The sequence below is a fragment of the Coregonus lavaretus genome (assembly GCF_964263955.1).
Source record: "Coregonus lavaretus genome assembly, contig: HAP1_SCAFFOLD_7787, whole genome shotgun sequence".
NCBI lineage: Eukaryota > Metazoa > Chordata > Actinopteri > Salmoniformes > Salmonidae > Coregonus > Coregonus lavaretus.
In genome coordinates this window covers 7,053-17,500 of record NW_028159771.1, presented here as the reverse complement: position 1 = coordinate 17,500, position 10,448 = coordinate 7,053, and the positions used below count along the sequence as shown (strand labels likewise).

Below are 10,448 nucleotides of genomic sequence, written 5' to 3'. Positions count from 1 at the left end.
GCGTGCGTTTGTGTGTGTGTTTGTGTGTATGTGTGTGTTTTGTGTGTGTGTGTATTTGTGTGTGTGTGTGTATTTGTGTGTGTGTGTGTGTGTATTTGTGTGTGTGTGTGTGTGTGTGTGTATGTGTGTGTCTGTATGTGTGTGTGTGTGTCTGTATGTGTGTGTGTGTGTGTGTCTTGTGTGTGTGTTTTTGTGTGTGTTTTTCTCTCCAGATGGTGTTTTTGTGTGTGTGTACCAACACCATCTGGAGAAAAGACAAGATGATCTATCCCTCAAACCAACGCATTATCTGATTATGAATGAATGTGGCAATCTGAATACGTGTCTGAGTCGCTTTTAGTGAAACACTTCCTAAAAGTTACATTCCTAAATAAAAGTTTAGCATGCCCCCTCCCGTACAGTACCGCTGCAACAAAGAAATCCCTTAAAGTCAACATAATAATTAAAGTGTGAATAATTGAAGAATGATAAAACTATGATTGTATTATGTGAACTCTTTTATGAATGCACACACACACACCTTTCTGGTCTCCTTGTCTGATGTGGGGTTGTTGGTGATCTTGAAGTGGTGCAGGTCGATCATCTCCTTCATCTCGTAGTTGTCTCCTCTCCTCTTACAGACGAACACAGCAGCATCGAACAGGAAGATGTGCCTGACAGGGAAAAGACACAGAGATAGAAAGAAAATAAAGGACTGACAGAATATTGCTGTTTCCAAGTGCTTTACAGTCTTCGTCAGGTGAGATAATAATAATAACAGCAATAACAATAATAACAATAATAATAGTAATAATACAATAATAACAATAAAATAATAATAGCAACAATAATTATAATTATAATAATACCAATACTACTAATAATAACAATAATAATAATAACATCAATAATAATAACAATAACAACAATAATAATAACAACCACAACAATAATAACAATAATAACAACACCAATAATAATAATAATAATAATACCAATAATAACAATAATAATAATAATAATAATAACAAGAATAACAATAATAATACTAATAATAATAACAATAATAATAATACTACTACTAATAATAATAATAACAATAACTTTCTTTGTATAAAGAGCTTCACATCATAAAATTATCAAATAAAAGTACTAACAGAGAAACAAACAGGAGAAAGGAGAATGAAACCAGATAGCTAATTAAAATCATACATTAAAAGCACCTTTATAAAAGTGTGTCTTCAGCAGTGCTTTAAAAAAAGGCACTGAATCTGCAAGCCTGATCAGTGACTGAAATAAAATACTTGACTATTTTTGTTAGATGATAAAAACAGGACTGGACAACCTTCTTTACATGCAGCTCGAGGTTTAGGTCAGGGTCAAAGAAGACACCAAGGTTTCTGGCCATAGCCTTTACATTGGGTTCTAGCAAGGTGGGGCCAAATGAAACAACATCTGATTTCTTAGCATTGACCTGGAGATAGAAAGAAGACCATTTGGTTCCCATGAAAACCCTCTTCACCATGCTATTATCAGACCATTTGGTTCCCATGAAAACCCTCTTCACCATGCTATTATCAGACCATTTGGTTCCCATGAAAACCCTCTTCACAATGCTATTATCAGACCATTTGGTTCCCATGAAAACCCTCCTCACAATGCTATTATCAGACCATTTGGTTCCCATGAAAACCCTCTTCACAATGCTATTATCAGACCATTTGGTTCCCATGAAAACCCTCTTCACCATGCTATTATCAGACCATTTGGTTCCCATGAAAACCCTCCTCACAATGCTATTATCAGACCATTTGGTTCCCATGAAAACCCTCCTCACAATGCTATTATCAGACCATTTGGTTCCCATGAAAACCCTCTTCACAATGCTATTATCAGACCATTTGGTTCCCAAGAAAACCCTCTTCACCATGCTATTATCAGACCATTTGGTTCCCATGAAAACCCTCCTCACAATGCTATTATCAGACCATTTGGTTCCCATGAAAACCCTCTTCACCATGCTATTATCAGACCATTTGGTTCCCATGAAAACCCTCTTCACCATGCTATTATCAGACCATTTGGTTCCCATGAAAACCCTCCTCACCATGCTATTATCAGACCATTTGGTTCCCATGAAAACCCTCTTCACCATGCTATTATCAGACCATTTGGTTCCCATGAAAACCCTCCTCACCATGCTATTATCAGACCATTTGGTTCCCATGAAAACCCTCCTCACCATGCTATTATCAGACCATTTGGTTCCCATGAAAACCCTCTTCACCATGCTATTATCAGACCATTTGGTTCCCATGAAAACCCTCTTCACCATGCTATTATCAGACCATTTGGTTCCCATGAAAACCCTCTTCACCATGCTATTATCAGACCATTTGGTTCCCATGAAAACCCTCTTCACAATGCTATTATCAGACCATTTGGTTCCCATGAAAACCCTCTTCACCATGCTATTATCAGACCATTTGGTTCCCATGAAAACCCTCTTCACAATGCTATTATCAGACCATTTGGTTCCCATGAAAACCCTCTTCACCATGCTATTATCAGACCATTTGGTTCCCATGAAAACCCTCCTCACCATGCTATTATCAGACCATTTGGTTCCCATGAAAACCCTCTTCACCATGCTATTATCAGACCATTTGGTTCCCATGAAAACCCTCCTCACCATGCTATTATCAGACCATTTGGTTCCCATGAAAACCCTCTTCACCATGCTATTATCAGACCATTTGGTTCCCATGAAAACCCTCCTCACCATGCTATCATAAGAGCATTTCTAATGCCCGACGAGTTATGCATAATGCACTAGAATAGCTTCTAATAAACATCTAATTTATAACTGCATCCATAAAGCATTATGAACACTCAGCAGATGCAAGTCCTAGAAAAATACTTGATGTTCCAGACAGACACACACACACACACACACACACACACACACACACACACACACACACACACACACACACACACACACACACACACACACACACACACACACACACACACACACACACACACACACACACACACACACACACACACACACACACACACACACACACACACACACACACACACCAGACAGACATCTCACCGGTCCTGTTTGCCACGTTTGTCCACTGAGGCAATGCGGACCTCTCCGTCTCCTTTTGGTCGGCCATACATACTAAGAGACTGATTCTGAAAAGTGGGGAGAAGACAGAGAGAGACGGGGGGGGGGAATGAAAGAGAGAGGTCACACTTCAAACCCAGCTATCCTTCACAATGGCTTTCTTATCAATATGAGTTGCTTACAAGGTTTTCAATGGATTTCTGATACTGGGCTATGTCTCTCAGGGTCTCGTTGTCTCTCTTCACTTCGTTGATGTACTGAGCCAGATCCTACAGCACCCAACACAACACAGAGAAGACAAAACAACAAACATCAAGAGTTGACATTCAAGATGGTTGCATTTTGACATAGACTATACATTCAAGATGGGTGCATTGTGACATAGACTATACATTCAAGATGGGTGCATTGTGACATAGACTATACATTCAAGATGGGTGCATTTTGACATAGACTATACATTCAAGATGGGTGCATTGTGACATAGACTATACATTCAAGATGGGTGCATTGTGACATAGACTATACATTCAAGATGGGTGCATTTTGACATAGACTATACATTCAAGATGGTTGCATTTTGACACAGACTATACATTCAAGATGGGTGCATTTTGACATAGACTATATGAGACGGGGTCACAACAAATGAGTGTTTTGTAACGCTCTTCCATACAGTAGCCTAGGTCATAGGTCACAGTGGTGGACTGGTCTTCCAGGACTATGAATCTAACTGCTGTTTCTTCATTAGTTCTTTACTAGAGTCGAGCAACAGTAACTACAACGTAATGATGTAAATCGTACCTCCTGCAATGTTAACATATTCTTGAGGACTTTTCTCTCTCTCTCTCTCTCTGAGCAACATGATGAATGACTTTGCAACATTGTGTAAATCTTCCAATCAACACAAAGTGAGAGCCTGGTTCAAGTAGCACTGTTTAAAATCCCGTCTGTCTTAAGGCCTGAGATAATCAGCGCTGAAAACCACCTCGTCGCCGTGGTGAAAAGAAACACTCCAGGAACATTAACCACATTAGCTTGATTCCCCCCAATTAATGTCAAGTGGATCATTTAGCCAATTTAAAATCATTGCAGACCCCCTCAGAGTAAATGTGCACTTTTATCCCCGACGTGACTCACTTCAAGTACTTTCCTGCTATCTGTTCTTTCCTGCTGCCGTTTTTTTTTCCTGCTACCTGTTATTTTCTGCTATCTGTTATTTCCTTGTACCCGTTCTTTCCTGGTACCCGTTCTTTCCTGCTATCTTCAACACCCTGCACGTCAAGACTCAAGAGAGACAACATCTTTTTTTAAAGTGTAGATTTCATAAGAAACATTGAATTAAATAAGTAATTGATGCACAATACATATTTTGTCAAAGAGAGATGGGCAGCCTCCCATAGTGTCACCTCTAGGCAATTTCTAACCCAAAGAGAACAACTTCCTAGTATTTACATGAGTTGGTGGCAGGTATGTTTGTAGGTTGTTATCAGTGTGTATGCAGGCTGTAGGTGTATGGTTCGGTACTAAAACAGCGAGCAGGCTGGCAGAGGCATCATTACGAGCAGATCTCAGTAGGAGATAAAAAGTGATCATGTGTACAGCAGGGAGCTAAATATGTCAGGAGACAGCAGAGAAATATATACAGTAATAAATACATAACTAACTATATACAGTAATAAATACATAACTAACTATATACAGTAATAAATGCATAACTAACTATATACAGTAATAAATACATAACTAACTATATACAGTAATAAATACATAACTAACTATATACAGTAATAAATACATAACTAACTATATACAGTAATAAATACATAACTAACTATATACAGTAATAAATACATAACTAACTATATACAGTAATAAATACATAACTAACTATATACAGTAATAAATACATAACTAACTACATACAGTAATAAATACATAACTAACTATATACAGTAATAAATACATAACTAACTATATACAGTAATAAATACATAACTAACTATATACAGTAATAAATACATAACTAACTATATACAGTAATAAATACATAACTAACTACATACAGTAAATAGAGACTGTTTGAGTCTCTGAGGATGTAGCTTGAGTCACTAATGCATAACCTGAAGACTGAGATAACTAGATGCAGGCTACTCACTAATGTTGCAAGTTTAGCAGGTGTGTTTGCCTGTGCGTCTGTGTGTGTGTGCCTGCAAAACCTGTGTGCCAATCTCCTCACGTGTGTGTTTGTGTTTGTGTGCGTGTGCGTGTGCGTGTGTGTGTGTGTGTGTGGTTCAGCTGAATAGAGTAAAAACATCATACACAGAACTGGCACCCCAGTTACTCTCCCACTTCCTGGTGTGTTGCGAGGGCTTCCTCCAACTCTTACCTTTATGGCATCCAGGGCCATCCGCAAATTGCTCTTGTCAGCCGCGTCGTGAGTGTGTTTCACTAATTCCTGTTGTTGGATCAAAACACAACACAAGTACAATAAGTGAGTGTCTAGTCTTCAGACAGTCTTTATTCTCTGTTTTCACCAGCTAGCTAATTAGCTACACAGAGCCCTGACAGAAGCCATGATAGGAGCCCTGACAGAAGCCCTGACAGGAGCCCTGACAGAAGCCCTGACAGAAGCCATGACAGAAGCCATGACAGAAGCCCTGACAGGAGCCCTGACAGAAGCCATGATAGGAGCCCTGACAGAAGCCCTGACAGGAGCCCTGACAGAAGCCCTGACAGAAGCCATGACAGAATCCATGACAGAAGCCCTGACAGGAGCCCTGACAGAAGCCATGACAGAAGCCCTGACAGAAGCCATGACAGAAGCCATGACAGAAGCCCTGACAGGAGCCCTGACAGAAGCCCTGATAGAAGCCCTGACAGGAGTGGGAAAAACAGAGATGACAGGGCGCCATTAGACCTTCTCTCTCAACATCATAGACCCACAGTGTTAACCAGGGTTCTACCATGCTAGAAATGGGCTGCGTTTATCAGGTGATGTTGCGTTGGTTGACGTTTATGAGGAGATGTTTATTTCATTTAATACCTCAAGGTTAGAGAGATAAACAAGGACAACCAAACAAAGTGATCACTAATGGGGCCCGGCTCCACAAGGGGAAAAGGGGGATTAGCCCCCTCAGATGAAAGTTGTGCCCCTCAGTATTAGTTTTATGTCCTTATATAAACACAGCAAAAAAGTTCAACTCTGTACCGGTACTCCCTGTATATAGCCTCCCTCCTGTTATTTTATTTTACTGCTGCTCTTTAATTATTTGTTATTTTAATTTTTTACCTATCTATTTTTTACTTAACACTTATTTTCTTAAAACTGCATTGTTGGTTAAGGGCTTGTAAGTAAGCATTTCACTGTAAGGTCTACACCTGTTGTATTCGGCGCATGTTGCAAATCAAATTTGATTCGATTTGAAATGATTAAGTGACAGGTTGGCGCAAAAATGTGAATCTCCGCTGCACTGTGTCGGCACAATGGACAGAGCACGTCGTGGTATGTGTATGGGGGGCTATGGAAAGCCACTGGGATGGTTAGGTAAAACTCCTCTGGGCTTCCATAAAAAGCGGGAAAGAACACTTCTCATCTGTGGTAGGCTAAGTGAATACTGTACTGTTCAGTTTATATATGTTACCCCTTTGCAGCGTTTTTAGAATCACTGCTACACAGATGATACACAACTTTACATTTCTGTGTCACGAGAGGACTTTAGCTCCACGGATAAATGATTAGACTGTATTAGTGATTTAAATACTTGGATGGCTTACAACTTTCTCCAGCTAAATCAAGACAAGACCGAGGTACTTACAGTGAGGGAAAAAAAGTAGTTGATCCCCTGCTGATTTTGTACATTTGCCCACTGACAAAAGACATGATCAGTCTATAATTTTAATGGTAGGTTTATTTGAACAGTGAGAGACAGAATAACAACAAATAAATCCAGAAAAACGCATGTCAAAAATTTTATAAATTGATTTGCATTTTAATGAGGGAAATAAGTATTTGACCCCCTCTCAATCAGAAAGATTTCTGGCTCCCAGGTGTCTTTTATACAGGTAACGAGCTGAGATTAGGAGCACACTCTTAAAGGGCGTGATCCTAATCGCAGCTTGTTACCTGTATAAAAGACACCTGTCCACAGAAGCTATCAATCAATCAGATTCCAAACTCTCCACCATGGCCAAGACCAAAGAGCTCTCCAAGGATGTCAGGGACAAGATTGTAGCCCACAAGACTGGAATGGGCTACAAGACCATCGCCAAGCAGCTTGGTGAGAAGGTGACAACAGTTGGTGCGATTATTCGCAAATGGAAGAAACACAAAATAACTGTCAATCTCCCTTGGCCTGGGGCTCCATGCAAGATCTCACCTCGTGGAGTTGCAATGATCATGAGAACGGTGAGGAATCAGCCCAAAACTACACGGGAGGATCTTGTCAATGGCCTCAAGGCAGCTGGGACCATAGTCACCAAGAAAACAATTGGTAACACACTACGCCGTGAAGGACTGAAATCCTGCAGCGCCCGCAAGGTTCCCCTGCTCAAGAAAGCACATATACAGGCCCGTCTGAAGTTTGCCAATGAACATCTGAATGATTCAGAGGAAAACTGGGTGAAAGTGTTGTGGTCAGATGAGACCAAAATCGAGCTCTTTGGCATCAACTCAACTCAGGACAACTTCACCGCATCAAAGGGACGATGGACGGGGCCATGTACCGTCAAATCTTGGGTGAGAACCTCCTTCCCTCAGCCAGGGCATTGAAAATGGGTCGTGGATGGGTATTCCAGCATGACAATGACCCAAAACACACAGCCAAGGCAACAAAGGAGTGGCTCAAGAAGAAGCACATTAAGGTCCTGGAGTGGCCTAGCCAGTTTCCAGACCTTAATCCCATAGAAAATCTGTAGAGGGAGCTGAAGGTTCGAGTTGCCAAACGTCAGCCGCGAAACCTTAATGACTTGGAGAAGATCTGCAAAGATGAGTGGGACAAAATCCCTCCTGAGATGTGTGCAAACCTGATGGCCAACTACAAGAAACGTCTGACCTCTGTGATTGCCAACAAGGGTTTTGTACTAAATCATGTTTTGCAGAGGGGTCAAATACTTATTTCCCCCATTAAAATGCAAATCAATTTATAACATTTTTGACATGCGTTTTTCTGTATATTTTTGTTGTTATTCTGTCTCTCACTGTTCAAATAACCCTACCATTAAAATTATAGACTGATCATGTCTTTGTGAGTGGGCAAACGTACAAAATCAGCAGGTGATCAAATAATTTTTTCCCCTCACTGTGTTGTTGGAGCCAAAGCACAGAGAGACAATCTAGCCGCACGGGCAATAAACAGGCAATAAATATAAAACACCAGTTAAAAAACCTGTTATTTTGAATCACACATTAGGAATGTGACCAACATAGCTTTTTACCAACTGAGGAACATTGCCAAGGTGTGGCCGTTTCTCTCTCAGGCTGATACAGAGAGACTCATCCATGCTTTTATTACAAGCAGGCTTGACTACTGTAATGCTCTCCTGTCTGGTCTACCCAAGAAAGCCTCTGGTCAACCGCAAAACATAGAGAATGCTGCAGCGTGGGTACTGACCAAGACCAGACAGAGAGCACACATTACACCAGTTTTAAGGTCTCTGCACTAGCTGCCAGTGAATTTTAGAATTCATTTTAAGATTCTTCTATTGGTTTTTAAATCAATCTACAATTGTGCACCCTAATACATATCAGACATGCTTTTAAGTTATGTACCCAGTAGGTCCCTCAGGTCCTCTGGCACTGGCCTTTTAACTATCCCAAAGCCCAGGACCAAGAGGCATAATACTTTAGTTACTATGTCCTCAGCCTCTGGAAAAGCCAGAGATCCTGAGGGGGGCCGAAACTGTGGACATATTTAAAAGAAAAAAAACAACATTTTTTTAGCTTTGCTTTTACTTAGGGTGCTTTTTAGTTGTTCAATTTGTGTTTTTTTTAATCTTATGTTTGTTGTGTAGTAAATATTTCAGCTTTGATTTAGATCTTTTTTTTGTGTGTGTTTTCCTGTAAAGAACATTGCGTTGCATTCCATGTCTGAAATCTGCTGCATAAATAAAGCTTGATTTGATTTGAATAACGCGATACGCCTCAGCCTGATTTATAAGGGCGGGGTCAAATGTACCATTGAAGCTGCTTCACTCAGCTTTGCCTCACACCCCACCACTACAGAGTTCAGTTAGCTTCTTAGCTAGCTGTAAAAAGCGTTAGTGTTATTAGCTTTAGCCTATTTAACTAGCTCGAACAAGCTAATCTGACACTGCCACGATGGATATCAGAAATTGTCTTTCCCAAAGTGGTGGTTCTCTGTAGCTTAATTGGTAGAGCATGACGCCTTGTAACGCCAGGGTAGTGGGTTCGATCCACAGCCCCCTCCACCTCCGACTGTTCCTGATGATCTTGGAACAGAGGAGCAAGCCCAGGTAAGCCTAGAATCCGACCCAAGCCGCAGGTTTTCTGTCCAAAAACTTGTATTTAATTGCAACTGATTCATAACAAAATACAGCATCCTCTGGCAACGGGAACCTCCTTGGAGGTGTTAAGCCCGGCCCGGACCGGACACAGACCGGGAAACAGCTTCGCCGCCCTGGATCCAGCGGTTCCGGCGTCTTCTTCCCTGGGGGCTTCCAATTTGAGATCTGTCTCCCTCTCCGGTGGCTTCTACCTCGGGTTCAGATCCTAAGAGCTCCCACCCTCATCAGACCGTGAGGCTGTCTCAGACTCCGGCCCAGTCATCATCCACGATGGATCCTCCAGCTGGCTTGGGCGCTCTACTGGAGCAGGAGTACAGGACATTACAGGGCTGCTTCCGACCGTTCTACCACAGACGTCGGGAGCTGACGCTGTCGTAGTCCATGTGGGGTCAAACGACATCAGGAGGGCTAGCTCGGACCTTCTGAAAATGGATTTTAAAAGAACTGATTCTAGCAATGAAAGATTCCAAAAAAGCGGCCAATTGTTTCAGGTCCGGTACCATCATTGGGAGCGCGGTGTGTGAAAGATTCAGCAGGCTACTGGCATTACACACCTGGCTAAAAGATTACTGTAGCTCTGTTGGAATCACTTTTATAGATAACTTCGACACCTTCTGGAAACAGAAGATTCTCTACAGGAATGACGGAGTCCATCCAAATCATCTTGGCTCCTGGACTCTGTCCACACATTTCAAGGCTGCATTGAGACAAGGATTTATCAATGACCCCCAAGACCAGCTCAGTTAATCCCTACCATTGTGTCGCTGAGTTGTCATAATGCTGCATGAAATGTACGTTATCA

At 41.3% G+C, this 10,448-nt stretch overlaps 1 protein-coding gene across 1 annotated transcript in view; it reads right to left on the bottom strand.

Moving 5' to 3' along the window:
- The window catches only part of LOC311122462 (guanine nucleotide exchange factor VAV3-like), a gene marked incomplete at its 3' end in the record, with an annotated part of 9,526 nt that extends 3,949 nt beyond the window's left edge, over positions 1 to 5,577 (bottom strand). The window contains exons 1-4 of the mRNA XM_084196815.1: positions 5,511 to 5,577; positions 3,304 to 3,390; positions 3,104 to 3,189; positions 521 to 653 (exon numbers count right to left, since the gene is read on the bottom strand). Of these exons, the coding sequence (XP_084052941.1) occupies positions 521 to 653; positions 3,104 to 3,189; positions 3,304 to 3,390; positions 5,511 to 5,531 (327 nt within the window). The remainder of the gene's footprint in view (positions 1 to 520; positions 654 to 3,103; positions 3,190 to 3,303; positions 3,391 to 5,510) is intronic.
- Positions 5,578 to 10,448: the final 4,871 nt, after the last annotated feature.